Source organism: Vicugna pacos, chromosome 11 (genome assembly GCF_048564905.1).
Source record: "Vicugna pacos chromosome 11, VicPac4, whole genome shotgun sequence".
Classification (NCBI taxonomy): Eukaryota; Metazoa; Chordata; class Mammalia; order Artiodactyla; family Camelidae; genus Vicugna; species Vicugna pacos.
Genome location: NC_132997.1, coordinates 66,959,582 through 66,982,858, shown reverse-complemented (window position 1 = coordinate 66,982,858; position 23,277 = coordinate 66,959,582). Strand labels below are relative to the sequence as shown.

The 23,277-nt window shown below is 40.7% G+C and overlaps 1 protein-coding gene and 1 long non-coding RNA gene across 2 annotated transcripts in view; one reads left to right on the top strand and one right to left on the bottom strand.

The window, feature by feature from the left end:
• PAPSS2 (3'-phosphoadenosine 5'-phosphosulfate synthase 2) overlaps positions 1-23,277 on the bottom strand; it is a 74,733-nt gene that overhangs the window by 28,842 nt on the left and 22,614 nt on the right. Inside the window, exon 2 of the mRNA XM_072971547.1 lies at positions 1,496-1,613. Within this exon, the coding sequence (XP_072827648.1) occupies positions 1,496-1,613 (118 nt within the window). The remainder of the gene's footprint in view (positions 1-1,495; positions 1,614-23,277) is intronic.
• On the top strand, positions 6,986-7,663 carry LOC140699811 (uncharacterized). The gene is made up of 2 exons (XR_012078056.1): positions 6,986-7,096; positions 7,200-7,663. It is a non-coding gene; the product is annotated as an uncharacterized lncRNA (long non-coding RNA).

The window sequence follows — 23,277 nt, the reverse complement described above, 5'->3', positions numbered from 1 at the left end:
GGACTGTCCTTATTCTCATTTTACAGATAAGGAAACTGAGACTTAGAGAGGTTGCTTGGCTTGTCCAAAGTCACACAGCTAATGCAGGTGGAGCTGGGACTCAAATTCAAGTCTCCGGGTTTGAAGTGTGCGGTTTCTTCCAGTCTCCCTGGTCAATATCCAACCTCTCTAATATGAGAATGAAAAATAAAGTAGGACAAGATGATTTTCGAGGGCAAGACAGGGGAAGTATACCCTTGAGACTTTTTTTTCCTCTTCTACCAGTTCTTTTTTTCTTCTTCTTCTTCTTTTCAGGGGTGTTTCACATTTGGCAAAAGGGATTCTGTATGTCCCAATTCAAAATTTGGACAAACACATGAAGGCAAAACATCCCATGAAGGCAAACACATAGCAAGAGGGAGACGTCTGGAGCGCAGCTGTTTTATTCACTGCTGCACAGTGTGTCTCTCCGAGGGCGCTGGGGGAGACGGTTCAGGAAGTGTGACCCAAGAATCCTGCCTTTTGGGATACAGCAGGCTCCTTGCCCCCTGTCCAGCCTCACCCTGGAAGCTGGGAAGGGTTGCTGTTCCAGAGATGAATAAAATCAGGAGAACAAAGGCAAGTGCCACAGGCACTAGGAAATGGCTTGAATGAGAAGAGGCTCCTGCAGACAGGAACAGGAAAGGCCCAGAACAGAAAGAAAAGATGCAAGCAGGTCCCTGCTTGTCGTGCTCTTTACAGTTATCTCCAGGTTAGAATAAATCAGCATTTGGGAGCAGACAGGAACACAGAAGTTGATTTCATAACCTGGATAAACATATCTTGGCATCTGGGCTCATCCCCACTTGAAATACTATGTCTACAAAATGAACTTGTTTTTTTCCTGTTGAGTCCAGGTTATGTCTAATTCCAGTTCTGTCACTAACCCTTAACTTTGACATTCTGGGGCTATAAAACGCAACAAAAAGGGACATTCATTTGGTCATCTCAGTGGGAGTGAGTTATTTTTCTATACAAGGGATAGTCCTCAGCTACACAGAAATCACTAGTTTTTTTCGTCTTGCATAGATTTTAATTTTTGTATAAATAAGTGAAATAGCCCCCCCTAGAGTGTTAAAATCTCAGAAAACAATAAAGAATATCTCTCACGGACAGCCAAATGCTTGATGTCAAATTCGGAGAGCCCCATTCATACCTGCCAGTGAGTGTGTTTAGGCATGAAATTGACAGTGATGGTGCCCCTTAGAGCCAGAAGGGAATGTCCTAATCAACTTGGCCCAACCTTTCCTGCCAAAGAAGTGAAAACGGAGAACTGGAGACATTCTGTGACTTGATGTAAGTCCTACCTCTCACTGATGGGTAGAGGTAGGACTTGGGAAACACCCAAGCTTTCTACCACAGCTCTTCCCCTGCTAATGTTAAGCACTCAGTATGTGTCATCTGTTACAGTAATCTCCTTAAAATTGTGTGTCACCATCAATTTTCAATTAAAAAAAAATATGTCGACAAAACATACCTGTGAGCCACACGGTGCACCCTCGGAATCCGCCCCTGGTTCCTACCACCTGCCCTCGCTTGTTCCTGCTCACGTGGTGGGCCTGATAGACAACATTGGTGGATTTCTGCTGGTTCCCCTACAAAACCAGAGCAAGCACAATGTGTGAGCAATAAAATAATAAATCTGAAGATACTAGCTACTATATATAAAATAGATAAACAGCAAGTTCATAGTGTATAGCACAGGGAACTATATTTAGTATCTTGTAACTCACAGTGAAAAATATGAAAACGAATGTATGTATGTTCCTATATGACTGAAGCATTGTGCTGTACACCAGAAATTGACAGAACATTGTAAACTGACTATACTTCAATAAAAATATATTAGAAAAAAATAAATTATAAATATCCTCAAAAATAATAATAAATCTACTATGTAAAAATATAATAAAAGAACAGATTACATTAATAGTCTTCCCTAATTGAAACTCCTCTTTTATAATTGGCATACAGACTAACCATTAATTAATTCCACTAACTTACACACTGCCTTTAGAATACCCATCGTGCCGGTTGGAAAGTATCATTTGAATGAGACAATTACTGATATGATGTAAAAGGTCTGGTTTGGTGACATTTTAAATGTGCACCTTTAGGTCACAATGAGGCAATGTCTTTGTTTCTATAAATGCATGTCCTCCCCAAGTCCTACAGGCATGAAGTGAAAACAACCCCAAAACCTGCGCCACTGAGGGATCACTACGGTGAGGCTGGCTGGGCCCCACTCTCTAAAGATCCCGGGAGAAGCTCAAATCCCAGAATGAAGGGTGAACGTTGGTCATTTCCCTCCTGCTCCCGCAAGACATCAGACCCCGGGGACTTAAGAGTTTAGTCCCTTTTCACAAGCACTAAACTCTGTGTCCGCTTTCCCTAGGGTCAGTGTATGAACTTTATAATCTTTCAGAAAGCCCTGCAGGAATGGAAATGCATCCACTTAGTCTTGGAAGCTGATTCAGATCTCGAATGTCTTTATTTTGGCTGTAATAAAATCAGCCCTGTGAGGGCATGGATTATCTGATCCTGAGCCTAAACTCTGATTGGAAGGTACATTATCTGACGAATAAAAAAGGTAAAATGAGTCAATAAATAGTTTGTGGGGGACATTTTTTTAAAGTAACATGTGATCCAAGTTGGCGTGGGGCAGGGGAAACCTATACTGCTGGTTAAATTAAAAGGTTGGGAACTACCCATGTCTTTGGCTTGGTAATCAAATTTCTAATGACAGATGTAATCCAAGTTGCTGTGAAAATCTACGAAGTCTTTTAAATTCTCTTTTTTTTGTGGTGGGGGGAGGTCATGAAGTCTTTTAAACATCACAAAAATACACACACCAGAGCTGAGAAAGCACTAATATGCTTTGAGCAAGACCCAGAGAGTCTTAGAAAACTCTGGGTCACAGGAGGACAACTTTTAGATTCTGGAACAAATTAAATCACCTCTTGATGCCTTTCCTTTGGGGGGAAAAATGAAAGGGGAATATAAATAGGACTGTTTGCAGGCTCATATGAGATAATGGATGTGAACAGGCGCTGTAGATGGCCGAGTTCTCTACGAATGTGGACGCTGACGACGATTATTCAGTGTGTGGCTCCAGTGGGAGAGGAGGGAGCCAGCTGGATTAGGACCAAGGAAACTGGCTTCCAGATCAAGGAGGAAGGAGCCCCCTGCTGGCCCTTGGGGGTTCAGAAAGGCATTGGGGGTGAGCCTGAGACTAAGACACAGAGCCCAGCAAAGGAGCCAGTTGGCAGGGACCGGCATTATCAGTGTCAGAGGCAGCCAAGAGGAAGGTTTTGAAAGCTGGGATCAGATGGGTGAAGTTACATAAAACTCTCCAAGGCTAGAGGCTCTGATTATCCATCAGGTAAACTTGGTCGGAACCCAAGACTTGAAAGGGGGTCAGGACGTAGTCACAGAATGCAGCAAACTATACAGCCAGCGGCAGCTTGCACGAAAAGGTCCATACATGGGGACAAATGACGCTAGTCCATGAGCTAGTCTAGCAGTATTTCCCTGGGTGAACAAATCCCCTGAAGGTGTCTGGAGTCTTCTGTGCTAAGTATACTTTATAGCTCAAGGATAACATTAAAATTTCATTTCTCTCTATTTCCTTGTTAATCGCAGCCATTAAATTTGAGAACCCTGTATCTGAATAGCAGGCCCAAAAGTCAGTTCATCTGTTCATTCACGACTCTTTCAGTAAATTTTCATGTAAATGAGCTCGTACTAAGTGCCAAGGGCCATCCTGGGCACTGGGAACATAGCACTAAACGAGGCAGAATCTCTGGCATCATTTTGGGGGTATATACAGACAAAAAGGTCAAGTAACTGGGCCCCACTCCCAGAAGAGAGAGTGGGTCTCATACACATAGCTCAGTACCAAAGTGCATGGCTGTTAGCATAACTGACAGCATCTTGGACCCTCACAGCCTCTCCTGTCCTTCCGCTACCCTACCCAGGACTGTACTGTGCAGTGGCTCACTTCTGTGTCATCAAGAGCTTTGTAGTTAATAGATGTTGTTTAATAATCATTAGGACAAGGTGACCTCTATGCACTGTTAGTCCTTAAACAATGATGAAAACCTTTGCTGACATACTCCTGACGCCCACGAAACCAGTTACGCATCGATAAATTTCAAGTTAGAAATGCATGTCCTGTTTCCAAGCACCTACTCCTTTACACTAGGCTAACTGTAAAATTGTCCCAAGAGTCCCTCAGTGGTATGGAGTGCAGCTGCGTTTGCTTCTGGATCGTTGTTGGCCCGATTCCGATCCCACCCTGTAAGTTATCCTATCATATACTGATCCATCGTCATATGGAGCTACCTGCCTGGTCTTTTCAGTCTCAAGATGCTACCCCAGCTCAGTGGGCACTTTGCATTCCCTCCATCCTCCAATGTGAAAATACATAAAGAACGGCTGCAATTCCACAATAAAGAAACAACCCAATTTTTTTTTAAAGGGGCAGAAGATTTGAACAGTCGCTTCACAAAGGAAGACACACAAATGGCCCATAAGCACATGAAGAAGTGCTCAATGTCATTAGTCATGAGAGAAATGCAATTTAAAACCAAAAAACGAGATGCTACTGATAACAGCTAACGTCAGCAAGGATGTGCTCTCATGTGTCGACAGTGGAGGTGTAAAGTGATCCAACCATCCCAGAAAACAAAAAAAACCTAGCAGTTTCTTACAAAACTAAATATTTACCTCTCTTATGACTCAGCAATTGCATTCATGGAGAAATGAATACTCAGATCCACAAAAAGATTTGTACAAGATTATTAGCAACTTTTTTGGGCAAAAACTGGAAATAACCAAGGTCTATCAATAAGAAAGTAGACAATAAAAACAACAGAGACAAAACAAACCCCCCAAATTGTAGAATACTTATGTAATGGAACATTAATCAGTAATAAAAAGGAATGGACAACTGATATATGCAACACAGATGATAATAAATGCAAACATTTTGCTGAGTCAGAGAAGTCGTACACAGAAAAGCTACATATGATTCCATATGAAGTCCCCCAACAGGGAAAACTAATTTACCAAGTCAGAACAGCAGTTGCCTCCGGGTGATGGCAATGCTATGCATCTTAGTAAGGGTTTGAAGTACACAGGTGTTCGCATTTGGAACTTATAGAATATACACTTAAGATGGGGATTTCATCATATGTAAACTTTACCCATGCAAAAATAGAGCCATTTTTTTTTAAAAAGTAGGCAAACAAGAAACTACCTAATAAGATTCAGATGGTGGAATGAAATTGTTCAGCCCTGCTGCATTTGTGGAAAAGGGCTCTGATCCCATCACAGCAGATTTGACTTCAGCGGCTGCTGCCCACCCGTGCACATGAATGCCCACCAGGACTTAATTTGTCCACAGAGATGGTTTTTCCCCTCTCTTCTGGCTGCTCTTCTCCCTACAGGCTGAGATCCAGAATAAACTCCAGGCTTTGTTAGTCTTCCGCAGAAACTTTCTTATCATCTTGTTAATTGCCTCCCCAACAAGTGCTTGGTTTCCAAAAACATCAGGACCCACCGGAAGGAACTACCCTAAAACAGTATATAATAGTTAATCTCTGAACTTTTGGTTTTTATTAACTGCATCTTAATCATGAGTGTTCAGATTTTCTATCACTCCAGAAACATTTTAAACAAACAAACAAAATCTTTTCAGATGGCCAGGTACTGGGAAGTTTTTTTTTGTTTCAGGAAGATATTTTGCTTCCTATTTATCTCAAATTTACCCTTGATTTTTCTCCAAAAGGCAAACAAATAAAATAGAAGCAGATGTTCTGAAGGCTATTTGAACTGCAAAGGGGTGGAGCAGCTGAACGCTTTCCTTTTCCTTGCTGAAAACTTTACTCCCGTCTGTAGTGCATACGGTGTTCTAGGCTTTGGAAAGAAAGTGACTGTCAGAAAAAGGATTCTTTGGAAAATAAAACACATGCTAAAGAAAAATGCTTGCCTCCCTGTCTGTAGAAACACAGTACACCTCTCTAACACTGTCACTTAGCAGGAAGTGGCCCAGAAACCACAAAGTTGGTGGCATACTTCTATTCTGGGTCCCCAAGAAAAAAAAATTGGCAAAAATCCCTATCTTCTTCCAGGTCTCTGGCCCAGAAAGACCCCCTCCAGCACTCACAGATGGAGCATGAGTACGGGTTTTGGGGTCATGCAGACCTGGGTTTGAAACCCACTTCACAACCTACTTGCTCTGTGACCCTGGGCAGGTGATTAACATCATTGATCCTCCATTTCCTCCTCTGTAAAATGGGACTAAGAATAGTTTCCTCATAGGGTTGTGGAAAGGATTAAGTAAAATAATTTTATATATAAAGTAAAAAAAAATATACAGGACACATGGTAAGATATTGGATCCGATGTGGTCCAGGTGGCATCAGTCTACTCTAGAGACATCACAGTAGTTTGAGATCTGAGTCACCCAGATTTAGAAGTGTTCTCTAAGGTGAATCTGGGGAGGTGGGGCCCGTGTTCAAATCAGACCATGAATAGGACAGCATTTGGTAGCGGCTGAGTCTCACACACACACATTCAAGAGGATGCTGTTTTTCCAATTATAAAGCCCAGCCAGTAATACACCATTCTGAGCTGGACAAGTTTGAAGCCGCCTCATTCCACCCCAAACCTACTGCTCTACTGCTGGCTGTCTCAGTCACACACTCTTAGTGACCAGCACAAGGATGGCCTTTGCCCCAGGTCAGCCTCATGAGCTATTAGAGGCGGGATTTTATCACACAGCCTAGAGTTGCAGTGCGTGTCTCTGCCAGGTCCACCCCTCACTCCCATTGGTGATGCTGAAAGGGGAGTATGAAGGAGATTCTAGAACATGGGGTGGGGTAGGCTAGGTCATGACAGATCATCTCAGCCTTGGTTTTGCGTGACTAGAAGAAAAGAAGCCACATGGGGAAAGGACTTCAGATTTTATGGCGAGGCGGGGCATCCCCAGAGCCAAATCCAAGCATGTGTCACCATGAGTAGAATTATGAAAGAGGACGCTGGAGGAATGAGGAAGTTGGAAACCACAGGCCAGGTTAGGAGTTTCTCAATGCTCAAAGGTTTTTTTTGACGTGTGTGTAATGTCTTCACTAAAGAACACGTAAGTGGACTTGAATTCCCTCTTACTTCCCAAACAGAGCGAAGAAATCCACTTTACTTCTTCAATTACAACTCGACTTTCCCCCTTTGAACTTGGCCCTTCCCACTCTTGGGCTATGGTTCCATTGCTCTCTCGTTGATTAAAAGTGTTCCAAACCTCCCTGACCTTGGTGCGCAGTTTGAAGATGCACTTAAAGATTCGTCTGCAGAAAGCAGCAGCTTCAGGAGCCGGGAGCTGCGGAGACCGTGTGTTGTGACCCATTTACAGATCCTAGAACTCCTGGCTGACGTCCCACACCTGGAGGATACGAGACATGGAGCCAGGCTTCCTGACTCAAAGTGCAGGTCTTACTCTTGCCCAGACAGAATTCTTGGTTTCCAGTCCCAGCTGTGTGACCTTTGGGTCATGGCTTCCTTATCGAGGACTAAATGAGATCATGTATATTAAGGGTTTTGATACTACATAAAAATGTAAACAATTAAAGAAATCATTCTTACTTCATTTTCATTACTTAAACTGAGTAGCTTCAAATGTTTTACAATTATAAATATTTATGTATACTTCTCTCCTTTCAGAGTATTTCCTTGGGGTATATAACCCAAAGTGAACTGGTTTGAGTATTACAAGGTGAACTACTTCACGTATCTCATTAGTAGTGCCAGTTCATTTCCCAGAAAGATAAAACCAAGTTTCTAGGCTACCACAATACACCTGTTTCTGAATAGTCCAACTAATTTGTTATGTTTGCAATTTTACTGTTTTTTCCCCCCGAGATCACTTTGTACTTATGTAGTTACTAGTAAGACTATGAATTTTTTCATGTTGCAATTTATTTATGATATTTGTGTGTTTGTCCCTTTCAATATTAATGATCTGGGCAATGACTTCATCCACTTTTAAAAAATACATTTTGGTTCTTTTTTCTGTATTTTGAATAGTAAAAATTTTACTAGTTATGATATAGATTTTTTGTTCACTTGCTTTCCTTTTGATATATACTTTATTATATATCACATAAATATATTTTATGTAAAATATGTTATATCATATTAAAAGGTATTCTAAGAATATATTAAAATATTCCTGTTGTCTTTGATGTCTTCCATTTGATCATTCCTTACAGCTGAGCCAAATATGCTCTTCAGACTTCTATTTTGATATGATTAAATTACATTAATTTTTTTGGATACATCTGACATTTTAATAATGTGCTTACATGGATCCATTTTATTTCTTTCCCATCATTGTATCTAGTGATCTCAAAATATGTTGTAATTCGTTTCCCTATTACTTTGAAAATATTTTAATAGTTTGAATCTATTTCTAGAATTCTTATATATTTGTAATTCCTATGTATGTATAATTTACGTACTCTTACGTATTTCTTACATGATTTCTGTATTCCTTCATGTTAGTGTAGACACCTATGGTACTGATAGTTGTTGCTTTGTAATATGTTTGAAAATTCTGCAGATAAAAAGCTCTTTCTTTAAAAATATTTTTCCAATTATATTTTATTTTAAAATCCATTCTTCCATGGAAATAAAATTATTCTAGTTTGGTTGAGGACATGTAATGCCTCGCTATGATTTTCCCTGTTAGTCTCACTAATTCTCAAAGAACTTCAATATCACAATACAGAAAAATAAGTCCTTACTGACAGATGTTCCTAGTCAGGTTATTTAAAATAGAAACAATCAAAATTTCTATCAATTAAATAGGTTATGGAAATCCATACAATGAATGGGCACCTCTGTATTTACTGACCTAAAACTATATCATGAGATATGCCCAAATGAGAAAACAAGTCACAGAGCAAGGAATGTTAGTCCCATTTTTAAATGTATATATTTATATGTGTAGGGCTACGAAGAAAAAAACATCTGGAAATGCTAATAGGAATCATCATGAGGGTCAGGTAATTCTAAGTAATTATTTTTCTTCTTGTCTCTACATTCTGTTTTTTCTATATTAAATTTGGAAATAAATATATTTTTTAAATACAAAGAATTTCTCAACCAGAAAATGGTGAAGCCAAATGGTGTGATGGTCAAAGAGTAACAGATGTGTGTACACAGGTGAGTAGCAAGGTACATTAAAACCAACCAACAATAACCGGACAAAGCTAACAGATGAATAAACTGAATCTCTTAGACGAGTCTCTCCAAAACACATAATGGAGGTCAGGACACTCCAACAGATAACCTTTAAGGTTACAGTCCATTTCACTTGATCAGCAGTGGTTGTTACTTTTCACATTTCGTTATTTCATGCAGAGAAAAAAATGCCCATAAAGAAGATATCGCAGCTCTTGGATGCTGATATCACAAATGGGAAGCTCTGTTTGCTCTTCCATACATTCTGTTTACTAAGGCAGAGGCTGAGTCAACTGGAGTCACTTCATGGGACCCTCCCAGAGAAAGGCGCCCTAACAATCTTAGCACAAAGTCTGTGAACAGCTGAACAGCAAGAAGGCCATCTTACTCAACTTTGATGCAATCACTACCCACTGGACATTTAAAGTTCAACTCCAACCTTGTGGTTATTGGTAGATAAGGAAGTTTTAACTGAAAAAGTGTCACTGAAGTCAAAACTGATAATATGTTTTTAAAAGGAGTTTACATTGAAGAAAATATGGTTCTAAAGTGTACTGTGTAAAGAGAGGTTTATGGATGGTTAGATTCAATATCTGAGCATGCTAAATCCAATTCTACCACTACGGTTTTCATGATAAGATGTATCTACTTTGTATCATGCTAGTAATACCTTCCTAAAAACCACTAACTTCATAGGGTTATACTTCATGTTAAACTACTCTTGAGTTATAAGGTAAATAACCGTATCAGGTAGCTAGTGACAAAAATACCAGTTGTGAAAATGGAGACAAATGAGTCAACAAATTCCTGAAAAAAGCAAGTAAAATCCTTTGTCAAAACAGTCATTGGACAATATAGAAATGGTCCAAATCTGGAATTTATAAATTAAAAGAGTCATTCCCATGAAGGAAGTTTTAGAATTTATATAAAATTTCTTTAAGACCCAAAGTGATCGTTTTTCACGAATTCCTACTACAGAAAGATTTATTGAATAAGTGAATGCTGTGATTTAGAAAACAATTTAAGGGGAAAATGTATCCATAACTAAGTTGATTTGACTTTGAGAAGACATCTTTATGAAATAAACCACAGACTGATGTCAAATGGACAAGAATTTGAATGCTGTGGGAAAAAAATGACAACCAAAAAGTCAAGGACTGGGGCATCTTAAAAGCATCTTTAAAAAAAAATTCCACATGGCTTTGCTTATTAAAATATTCTACGCTTTTTTCCCCCAGAGCATCTGAGAAACAAGCAAATTGTTGGAAAACTCTGGATGGCAAATTTAGACAGTTTGCAAGCATCATTCGTATGTGTGCCAAGGAAAAATGAGAAGCCCCTCTCCTCATGGGACTGTACATGGCGTTAGAGGTCCTCTAGATTCCGTGCATCTTACAGCTAGATGGCAACCCAGAGTCTTTGCTGCAGTTAAAACGTGGCGTCATCGTCATCGGGAAGGGAAGGGAAGGGAAGGAACTAGGGAGCTTCCCGTGGTTGGGGAACAGCTCAGCTTTGGCTTTTTCAGATACTCTGCAGGCACAGGTTTATGACACTGGAGAACTTTGATGGCATGCTTTGAACCGTCCTCTCTTTGCATTTTCACAGAATTTTCCCTCTCTTCTAATACATCAGTGGCTGTTAAGAGCATAATAGGTTTTGGGCTTTCGGTCTTGCTTCTGCTCATAAGCCTTGAAGTCTGCCGATTTCCCTTTGACTGCAGCTTCTCGGTGAACTCGCTTGCAGGACCGCCAGGCTCTTCCTCTGGCTCGCGTCTCCACACGACCCGCCGCGTCACACCCAGACCCGGCCTCTCCGGAGAAGCTGGCCAAGGGCAGGCGCGCGCCGCTCCCCGGCGCCCTCCGGGTCGGGGGTCCGCGTCCGGCTGGGTTGGGACTTCATCGCCCCCGGAGCGGGAGAGGGGCCGGGTCGGGAGCCCAGGAGGCGGCCCTGGGGGCTGGCCGCGCGCCCAGTGCGATGGGACTCATGACTGAGCGAACCCAGGAGTCTGGGTGCCAGCGCCGCCCGCCCCCTCTTCCCCGCTCCTCGCCCCCCAGGCCCCTTCGACGCTGCGGGGATCGAGGGAGGCCCGCGCCACCCGGGGTGGGAGGGACAATTGTTAGGAGTCGCCAGAATGGAGCACACTGGGTGGACCGGGCAGGATCCATTCTCTGCCTGACGTTCATATCTGACATAACAGCCACGTTCCATCACTTCCCATTCACCATTCACAAACTCCAGTAGAGGGACATGCTGCCAAAGACCTATCAGTACTCCTGAAAAGTGCGACAGTCATCAAAAACAAGGGCAATCTGAGAAGCTGTCACTGTCAAGATGAGCTTAAGGAGACTTAACAACTAAGTGTAATGTAGGATGGGATTCTGGGACAGAAAAAATGATATTTGGTAAAAAGTAAGGAAATCTGAAAAAGTATGGACTTCAGTTAATAATGTATCTTCAGTTTATTAATAGTAACAAAGGTACCCCACTAATGTAAAAGTTAATAATAGAATAACTTAAATGCAGGGTCTATGGAAATTCTGTACTGCTTATGAATTTTTCTGTAAATCTAAAACTGTCCTAAAAAACAAAGTCTATTTCTTAAACAGTGCATTTTACTAAGATATGGCAATAAACAAAATCATGAAAACCTAAGCATTGCATAATCACTTTAGCTTCTGCACTGGGGGATTTTTTTTATCCTTCCTGATCATATTTCTTTTTTTTTTTTTAATGGAAGTGGTCAATTTACAATGTTGTGTCAATTTCTGGTGCACAGCATAATGCTTTAGTCATACATATACATACATATATTCCTTTTCATATTCTTTTTCATTACAGGTTACTACAAGGTATTGAATAGTTCCCTGTGCAATATACAGTAGAAACTTGCTATTTTATATATAGTAGCCTGATCATATTTCTTAAAATCACTGACTCCACTATTTTAGTTATAATTTAAGAATTAAAATTACTTGGAGCTATTTGAGAAGTCTTTTCTAAGCACACTATGAAGTAGAGGAAGGACAGAAAAATAAAAGAATGATAAGATTTAAGTACATTGATAGCAAGTTGCAACATATCCACACAGTTATGGCAACATTTTAAAATACTGCGAGTGAGATTTTGGTTTGAGAGGAAACTGATGAAACCTAGCAGTGCCCACTACGGAAGACAGCCAAAACAGTCTAAACCTCATAATAAATAGAACTCCCACTTACAAATGCATTTGCTAAGTATTCTCTGAAATACGCATTAAGGAATCACATATACTAATTTGTGATTATAGTTCTGGTGAATTTCCCATATTTTTTGAGAATCAGTTAAGCTGATGTGACCCAACACATTTCAGTCAGTGCTGAAATCCAAATCATTACCCAAATCCAGCAACATATTGAACTGGATACTTAATGCATTATTTGAATAAGTTAAACAAGCCACATACTCTCTGAGCACATCTTCATTTTTACCGCTGGTTCTTCCTTCACGAATATAATATAAACAATCCAAAGACAACCAACTAAAATGTTTATTATTAGGAACTCAGAGTCTATCAGCTTGAAATGGGCTGAAATTCATTCTGAAAAGTTTACATCAAAAAGCTGTCACATGCAAATGTTGTCTATTCTCTGCTTAAGAAAAATTAAATTAAAAATTCATCTGCTCCACTGCCTATATTTGGTTCACAGTGAGGCGGTTTCCTAAGACTAAGAAAGGTCACTAAACTTGTCACGCTCATCAGGACGTTGGTGTGGTTACTCCTGCCCAGTTCAAAGATTTCCTTTTGTGTGTAATATTGTGATGATTTATCAATTAAGAGAACTCAGGGAAAGGAATCAAGATTAGAATGCAGTCTCTCATTTGATCATCAAAAATGGACGCAGAGATTTGCAGACACTAACCACTATAATAAAATAAACAACAAGGTCCCACTGTACACCACAGGGAACTACATTCAATACCTTGTAATGGCCTATAATGGAAAAGAATATGAAAAGGAATGCATATATGTATAATTGAATCACTATGCTGTACACCAGAAATTAATGCAACATTGTAAATCAACTATACTTCAATTAAAAAAAAAGAAATAGGGAAAAAAAAAAGAGAGAGTGAGCCCAGAGAAGGTTTCTGCCTCTGTAAGAAAGGGCCAAGCAAAGGGCACTTGTGGAAAAAACAGGTTAATGCCTTTCTCAAGACTCACTGTCATTATTAGGAGTAAAGGACTCTAATCCATTGCAAGATGACTTCTGTGCCCACCAGTAGGTTCAGACAAATTACTGCATGTAAAGTATTTAAAACCGCCTAATCAAAATTCACCATAATGATCATCACTGACAAGATCTTCAGTGTTTCTCTTATTTGATCTCTCTTCCCTGCACACTCTCCTTAGTGAGTCTGCCCTGCCACCGCTGCAGACCCGGCGTCCCCTCCCCAACTACTCTCACCGGTCATCGCTGATTGCACAGGATTGACCCAAGTGAAACCAATGCACAGGGTGGGTCGATCAGATTCTCTTAAGCATTTAAGCTGAACAAAACCGACACTGAGTCAGTTATATGCTCAACCCTTAGACTGGAGATTCATGAAGAACCTGTACCAGAGTTGGCAAGTCAAGACATTAGGAGCAGAAACTGAGTATCCAATAATCCCTACAATGATGTCTCCCTTCCATTTTATCCCACTGACCACTCTGTCCTGGAGCTTTCTCTTTCCTTAGCTTCCAAGATATCATTCTCTCCCAGTGCTTTTCCACTTCTCACCCCACCTCCATAGGCTCCTTCACACACTCCTCCTCCACTCCCTTTAGATGGCAGGCTTCTCGTAGTTCTGCTCCAGCACCCTTCTGCCCTGGACACTCCTTAGTGACTCTCACCTGTTCCCAAGGCTTTGTCTACCATCAGTACGCTCTGGGCTGCCGAATCTTGTTCTTCAGATATTTAATGCCTAGTAGGTGTGGTCCCCCAGAGCCGCTGACACTCAGGATGACACAGAATTCATTTTCTTGTCACCCCCCCCCCCACCCCGCTCCTTTTCCTATGTTCCTTGGCACTTGTAATGGCCTGCACTCCTCTCCATGATTTAAGCTGGGAGACATCCTACCGCCTCCTCCCTCATCACAAAAAAATCAATCTAACACCAAGTCCTGTCGATTTTAGGTAAGAAATGCCTCTCACATTTCCCCACTGCTGTTAGTTAGCTAGTTGCTCCTGACAGCCTTTGGACTGGACTCCCCATCTCTCTCCCCATCAAGCTATTCTCCCCTTTGCCACCAGAAAAAAATTCTCTTGCTTAAAATCCTTTGGCTTCTATAGTGAAGTCCACAGACCTCACTTTGGGGCATGACCTCCTTTTTCAGCTTCACCTACCTCCCTTCAGGCCTTGAACTCCATGAACCAGTTGCACAAACCCCAAGCACCAGTTTGAACAAACGTGTGTGTGTGTGAGTGCGCGCTTCTGCACTTTCCCCCACATTCTCCTTGCTTGGAGTGTCCTACTCTGCCTGTTTGCTTCTTCACTCATGAAGCTGTGGCTTAAATATTGCTGTGAGGCTTTGGCTAATCTCGCCACCCACAGACAGACTCATCTTCCTCTGACCCCACAGTATCCCGTTTCTGCTGACAGCTCATGTCCCAGCCATACTTAAGACTGATGTAAGACTCTAATAAGGTATTTGTTAAAAATACAGATTCCCAGGATTCTCCCGCAAGGGATTCTGATTCAGCTAATCTGGGGTAGGGCCCAAAAATTGTAGTTCTTTTTTTTTTTAATGTTTGTTTGTTGTTTTGGGGGGACGTAATTAGATTTATTCTTTTTTTTTTTTTTTAATGGAGGTACTGGGGATTGAACCCAGGACCTCATGCATGCTGAGCACACACTCTACCACTGAGCTATACCTCCCCCTGTGGTTTGTTTTTAAAGTGTCTCAGGTGATTTTAATGCTAAGGCAAATCTAGGAAACACTAATGATATTAGAGAACTTACGTTAACTTTGGTTACTGTGGTGCCCCCTTCTCCACAGGAAATACATTGCAAGACCCCCAGTGGATGCCTGAAACAGGAGACAGTACTGAACCTGAGATACACTATGTTTTTTCCTACATTAACGGGCGGGTAGCATACTCAGTGTGGATATGCTGGACAAAGGGTGATTCACATCGTGGATGGGCCGGAGCTCGATGGTGTGAGATTTCACCATGCTACTCAGAACGGTGTCCACTTTAAACTTATGACTCGTTTACTCCTGGAATTTCCATTTCATATTTTTGCAGCATGGTTGACTGTGGGTTAGCTGAAACAGCGGAAAGCGAAACAGTGGATAAAGGGGGGATGGCTGTGTTTGCTGACATGTCTGTCTGCTTCACCAGACTAGGAGTTCGGTGGCTTGCTCTACCCGTGTTTGTCTTGGAATCCACATGCTTGGAATATTATAGCAGTTTAGAATTTATTGAATGAATGTTAAGTATTTTTACTCAAACGAATTTTTCATTCACATGATAGGTCATAAAATCTAAATAGTTATTCTAATGTCTATCATGAGCAAAGGTAGAGGGCCAGGAGCTGAGAGTCTTGAAAGAACATGGTTGCCCAGGTGGTAGGTTTGGGTGATAAGAATGTCAACCATTTTTTTCAAAATCTTGCCTGAGCTACAGATTTGGATGCAGCCAAACCTGCTAGTACTGTCTGATGAATTCAACAATATTAATTAAAACTCATCCTGCAGAAAGCCAGATGTTCTCGCCCCCACCCCACCTCCTTCAACTGGATAGTCCCTTAGAGAAGCAGAATGGTAAGGGGGAGGGTATAGCTCAGTGGTAGAGCATATGCTTAACATACTCAAGGTCCTGGATTCAGTCCCCAGTCCCTCCACTAAAAATGAACACGTAAACAAACCTAATCAACCCCCACCCCCCAGAAAGAAGCAGAAGCAGAATGGTATAAAGGCTAAGGGCACAGGCACCAGAGTGACTGGTTGTGCATCCTGGTTCTTCCAGCTGCCAGCTCCCTACCCTCTAGCCAATTACTAACTTCTCCATTCCTTTGTTGAATGGTTTTCAGAACAGTTGGCTAGTTTAGTGACCTTGTATGAGGATTAAATAAGAAAATGTATACAAAACAGCATAAGGCCTGGCCGGTAGTTAAGCCCTAACTAAATGTTAGCTAAAATGAGATAAATAGTTGTTATTAATGACAATGAAAAAAATAGTTAACATACTAGTAAAATAATTGTTATTAACAATAGTTAAGTGAATGATGAGAGTTAAAATTATAAAGACAGCCCTAGTGTTTCCTCTGTTTGGTCTTCCCTAAATATGTTTAGGGAAGTGTGGAAAGAAATCTGTTTTCTCTCAAAACTCCAGGGCATTCTCCTTTATTTTCCAGCTATGAAAACTCCGCAGGCCCTGCTATTTCTAACTCAGCACAGAGCCTGGTCCCTCTCACCTAGGTGTCTACTGACTAAAGCATAAACAAAATTAGTGCCAGTGGTCGTCCCTTACCTGTCACAGAAACTTTAGAGTTTCTAAAGCCACATCCAAGCCTCACAAAACACAGCAGAGTATGGCTTCTTTCATTATGTCCATTTCACAGATGGCAAAATTGAGGTTCAAAGATGTTAAATGTTTTTGCCCAAGGTCATAGAGCTGTTCACTCAGGGTCTCAAATACAAGTCTTCTTATTCCAAATTGAGCAATCTTTGGGGATCTTAAAAGTTTGGTTTAGAAATAAGACCATAGAGGGCAAATAAGTTACTACAGCTTTCTTGAAAAGATATGTTTGGGGCTGGCTGATAAACCACGAGAAGGCATAAATGCTGTCTAAAAGAAGATTTCCCGCCCCCATCCCCTTTCCCCTCACCCCCTCCCCAGCAGAGGATATAGTCTGGGCTCTAGAAAATGTATGTCTTTTTTATCTCATGACATTGATCTCTGACCTCCACTCCTATCTACTTAAAATCTGGCTCCTAGAAATCACCTGGCCTTTTCCCCAGATTCATTCCTGGACTCCCTCCTCTGCAGGCAGTCTGCTGATTCTAACACTTCTTAGAAATCACCTATGCTCACCTGGTGTGACCCTTCCTCACCTGCCAGCTCTGACCGCTCAGTAATCAGCCCTCCTCCGTGGCATCTCCTGCATCTTTTCCTCTCATCCCTCACACTCCACTTTCATATTCTAAACACCTGTCAGTCTGAATCTCTGAAGTTCCCCCCAGAGTTTAAGCTGTTTTTTTGCTTCTGGGCCTATGCACATGCCATTCTCTTATTTATTATTTAGTTGTTGAATAAGTCCTATCCACACGACCCACAAACTTTAAATATATTTATACAAAAAGGTATACAGAAGAGTCTTGCTTTCACCCCCATCCCCTACCTGTCCCATCTCCTCCCTCCTCGTCTCTGAAAATAGGTAACCACTTCTATTAGTTTCTTGTATATTCTGTCAGTTTCATTATGCAAATAGAAATACATTTTAAAGTATGTTTACACTATTTACTTAACCCTGCTTTTCACACACCATTACACATCTTGCTTTTTCAGATCTGTCCTGGTGAATCTTTCCACATCAATACAGAGAGTTTTCTTATTCATTTTACCCCTGCATAGTGGTCCACTGTATGGATATACCATAATATATCTAACTAGTTCCCTTTTGATAGATAGTTCAATGGCTTGCAATCTTTTACTATTGCAAACAGTGCAACAATGAATTTCCTTGATTTCTCACATGTGAATAGATGTCTATGAGATTAATTCTTATAAGTGAGATTACTAGGTCAATCATCAATCAGTGTGGGCATTTGTGATATTGATCTATATAGTCAAATTGCCCTCCACAGAAGATTACATCAATCTATGCTTTCACCAGCAATACCTGGGAGTTTCAGGTTCCCGAAAGCATTGCCACAGGGTGCATTATCAAAACTTGAATTTTTTTCAGGTTTGATAAATGAAAAATGGTGTTTCAATATGATTTTAATTTGAATTTCTGTTATTATGAATGATGTTGTACACCTTTTATTACGTTTAGGACTGTTTGTATTTCTTTTACTCATTTATTTTTTGAATTCTCATTCCTACCTTTTCCCAGTTTTTCTATTGCATTGTTGATCTTTTTCCCATTGATTTATAGGAGTTCTTTATATATTAGATAATCTTTCCATTGATTCTTTGTCCTTTGACTTTGTGAATGATGTTATTTATAACTTTGTTTATGGTGTTGCTTGCCATACTTTTTTTTTTTAATGTAGTTAAATTTAACAATCTTTTCCTTCAATTAGAACTCCAGTTTTTCCAGTTCTACCACAGCTTGGATACAATTGGCAGGACTGAATGGGTGAGTACAATTTCAAGCAAGTCAGAAAAACAGAAGGTTGTTTTGGTCAGTCTTACAAGGAAATCTGAATAAATAAAAGTTGTTGCGTTTTTGTTCCTTGGAAATTCCTATAGTTCTTCAGGTTTTTCTTCTGAAGGAGAGAGAGTATATCCTTAATTATAAATAATATATTTAAGGTCCTTATAATCCTGAGATTTTATGAATTTCTGATTACATTAAATTTACTTGAATGTTTTATTATTGTATTTTGAAAAATAGTGAAATAAATAATGAACAACGAGAAGTTCCATATGCTTAATTTTTACAGTGGAAAAATATTATATGTTAATCAGCATTTTTATTTAGTGCCTTTATCAAGGAAAGTATTACAGTGAGCAATAAATTCCTTAGAAGAACCATAGGTCACCCCTATGATAATTTTTACTTTACAGTAAGACTCAATGTCATACCTGACTAGTAGTACACATCTACCATCCCCTGGATCAAATTCAACCCTTTCAGAAACAGGTGTATTAAAGACACACGACTTATCTGATTAGAACATTACAACAAAAGTGTACATGAGAGGAGATAGGTGACATTATGTCCAGCAGGGCAGTTTTAAATCAGATAATTACAAAGATTGCAGCAAATTCAGAAAAGACTATTGTTCAATTTCCTCCTCAGCTATTACTTCTTTTTGAAGTGGGAGTAAACTTTACATATTTAAAAGCTGGATCCTTTACCTAAATGAGCTAGTCTAGTAAGTCAGTTAACTAGCTAAAATCCAAAATAAGATAGTATTAGTCACATTATCTTGTTGTATGTGTGAGCCTGTATTCCCACGTAGGTGACAAGTATCATAAATTCATCATATTCTATAATTCTTTTCTTCTTTTGATTAATTTTTCAAAAAATATTTAACTTTATACCAAAGACTGTGATAGGAGCTGTAATACAAAGGTGAAGGCCTTCTCTGAGGCTCCTAAGGCCACGTCTGAGCCTAGCCATTGTGCTGAAAGTGCTCAGAAAACATTAATTGATTGAAAGTGTGCTGAAACCATATTGAAAACCTTGTTAGAGTCTCTAGATTTACCAAATAAAAATAAAGTATGTCCCATGCTATATTTTGGGACATACTTATACTAAAAAATTACTGGGTGTTTATCTAAAATTCAGATTTAACTGGACATCTTGTATTTTATCTGCCACCCTACTAGTGGTTTACTTCTCAGAAAATAAGGCCTAGCCTTGCATTTAGCCCATACATAAGGCATTTGAACACTGAAGATGTTTATCTCTGTGCCTCATTCTTTTTTATACTCCATTTATAAAATTCTCTCTTTAGAAATTTTTTTCAAAGGAATGGCCTTCTTCTCTGGTGTCAATCAGAGGGAAAGATTGGTGTAAAAGTCTTGGTTCCAGACTGTTAGCTGCTAAAAACAATTGCATTATAGGAGAACAGTTTGTGTTGTCTCAAGAGACTAGAGTTTTACATTCAGTGCTGAAATGTCAGACATAATAATTGTTCAAGGTTTAGATAATTCTTCCAGCAAGACCTAACACCCTGTATTGAGAAATGAAGCTTCACACACAACCTTGAAATTAGTGGGGAACAGGTTCATTGGCTCTGGGGGCGGCTGTGATGGAACACAGAACCCCGGTGGGGCAAGGGTGTGTGTAGCGGGGCATGAGGAGGACCATGTGGAGACACTGGGGAGCAAAGAAGGCAATTTCAGAAATTGAGAAAGACTGAATTCAGACATTCCTAAAGAGCTGCACCCTCCCCACTCTGTCCACTAATGAGTAAAATTACCTCTCTTTTTTTTGGAAAACTGCTACTCTCTTGGCTAGCACAGCTCACAAATTCCACAGTGGAAAGGAGTGTCTGGAAGAAACGGATGAAACTCTACAGAGGGCAGACTGCACATTTAACTTGTATTAAATGCCGTAAAATTTTTTTAAACCTATCCGCACATATAGACACAACCAACTTTGTCATTTAAAAAATAAATCTTTCATCTAAATTCAAAAGATGTCAAAATTACTTATTATTTTCCAGAGCAGGAAACGAAGTGGATGAGCTGCCTTCCCGGGGAGGGACTGTCTGTCCTCTGAGAGAAGGAGGTGCAGGCCTCCTCTGTACTCCCTCCTGTCATCACACCAAAGATTCAGCAACCTTCTGCACTGTTCTAAGATGGTCAAGAAGAGATGCAGGAGCAGAACACCTCATTTCCCACTGCCAACAGAATTTGGGAGTGGGTGGCCCTATTTATGCCCTGCCATTTCCATCCATGGAGAAGCCATGAACCGGCCGCCTATAAGCTTCCTGGTACTGGGTTTCTGACCCAAGGACAGAAAACTGATCTTTCTTTTTAAAGTTAATCTGTAGCCTCCACTTGACTGTCTCTTAGGAAACAATGGGAAGAAAAATGCACTCATGAAAGTGTTTTAAAAAACAAAGTGTGAACTGACATTCCTTTCCTGCCAACGGCTAGAGAAGGCTCAATACAGGGGGATAAAATTCCTCAATATAAAAAGCAAACAAACCAAAAATCCCAAACAGTCCCCTACCACGGAACCAAAGCAGTTAAAGCCAAAGATAACTGACACTGAACTTCTCCTCTCAAGAGTCTCTTTGCAGCTTTTAAATATACGTTTGAAATGGGGCGGGGGGACAGCTTGAGCCCACATTCAGGATTTTCCAGGGATTCGGACACATCAGGGGAAGTGTGAGGACTGCCTGGGAGAGCCCTTACTCTAAGCACGGTAGACCTGACCGAGGAATAAAGCTCTAGTCACGGTGGAGGGATGAATCCATGCATAGCCTGATGGCAGAGATTTGTCTCCTGGTCTAGCTCCCACAGCCTCACAGTTGAATCCTTTAAGAGGACAGAAGAAAGACAAAAGCAGATCAAAGAACTGCTTCACTGAAAAAATAGAGTGAGGCTGGAGATCACGGGACCTCAGGTCAGGTGACCTGGGCGCAAGGCCCAGCTACACCACAGTGAGACAGGTAGGAGGCAGTGCACAGCCATTCAAGGAATGCTACAGCAGTTAACATCAAAATGGTGAAAGATTCAACCTCTAGTAGGCCTTGAGAATCAAGATGGTGGGAGATTTGACTTCTATCAGATCTTGAGCTTCATTATACACCCATTGTAATATATTAGCGTGGTGAATAACATGCCTACAGGTGCCATGGCAGTCCCAGGGCTAGCCGCAAAAGGTCAAAGAATGGGAAATGGCCAACTTCCTGGGAATTCCCAGCCCCTTCCCCAGGCTAGTTAGACTGGTCCTTCCACTTATTAGCACATGAAGCCACTGAGCCCATAAAAACTGGCAACACGGTTCCTCACGGCCGCCATATCTATCTGTCTGTCTGTCTGTCTGTCTGTCTCTCTCTCCCACTCTCCCTCCGTTCGGAGATGGCCCGCACTCTGTCTATGGAGTTTGTACCTACTTTTAATCTGAGCACCCAACCCCCACAACTTATGGCCTTTCTCTTGCCTTTTAATGTATCTGTCTGAACAAATCTACCTTTACTCAACTGTAGCTCGCTCTTGAATTCTTTCCTGCGTGAAGCCAAGGACCCACACCTGGCAGAGCACGTCCCAGGGGCTCAACCGAAGCCTGGGACGTGGCCCTCCTCATGCCCCACATCTGTTTTCCTGCATCAACAGTGGCCTGTGTGACTTGAGGTAAATGAACTAATTCTAAAGCAGTTCAGAGCCTTAGTTTCCCCATCTGCAAAATGGACAGAATAACAGTATCTACCTTATAGGGTCGTTATAAATACTGAAAGATGTCTAACTGCCACTCAACCATAGTCTGGTAAATAAATCATGGTGTTTCACACAATGGAAACTACACAACAATGAGAATGAACAAAGTACAATGACTCACAACAAGGATCGTTTCTGCAAACACAATGCTGAAAAAAGCCAGACACGAAAGGAGTACATTCTGTCTATTTCCATTTATCTCAAACTCAGTAACAAGCAAAGCAAATAATCTATAGTGTTCAGAGACAAGGTGGACCTCCGGAGATAGCTGATTGTGCCTTTGACACGTCACACTATGAACTAGAGCTGTCATGAGCATGCATGTGCGGCTCTTTGAGGACCCATACAGAGCATTAGTTAGGCATGAAGGAGACCCCAAGAAACATGGCTTACCTTTGCAACTACAACTTGGATGACAATAGGGTCTCCATTTAATCACATACTCCATGTCTATTCCCACACAGGGCAGATGGAAGGAGACTCCTGCAAGAATGATCCAGCTAGTAGAGGCAAAAATCTAGGTTCCGAGGAGAAAGACTAGGATTTCTTCAAAAAAGACATCTTCACCTGATGGACTGACTTCAATCTTCCTTGATCATGCATTATGATCACTCACAACTCTTTATTTTGCTGCATTTGGTAGACATGTATTGATACAAATGTGACTATAAATGGATTCAAAACAGCTGTGCACGCTGCATATCAAGTCTTACTTTTTTGTTACTAAGTAGTATAAGTGAGATATTTCATCTGAATTTAAGTGGAAGAAGCTAAAAATAGCTATTAATGAGCCTGAGTTCCTGACGGTGTGTTTAAACCTTCATGAATCCACACGAAGACAAAATATTTCCAACCACAATTTTGCAGGGTTGGTTTTGCAGCAACTTTGCACACTGATGCAAATCTACAACGTAGAGCTCTGTTT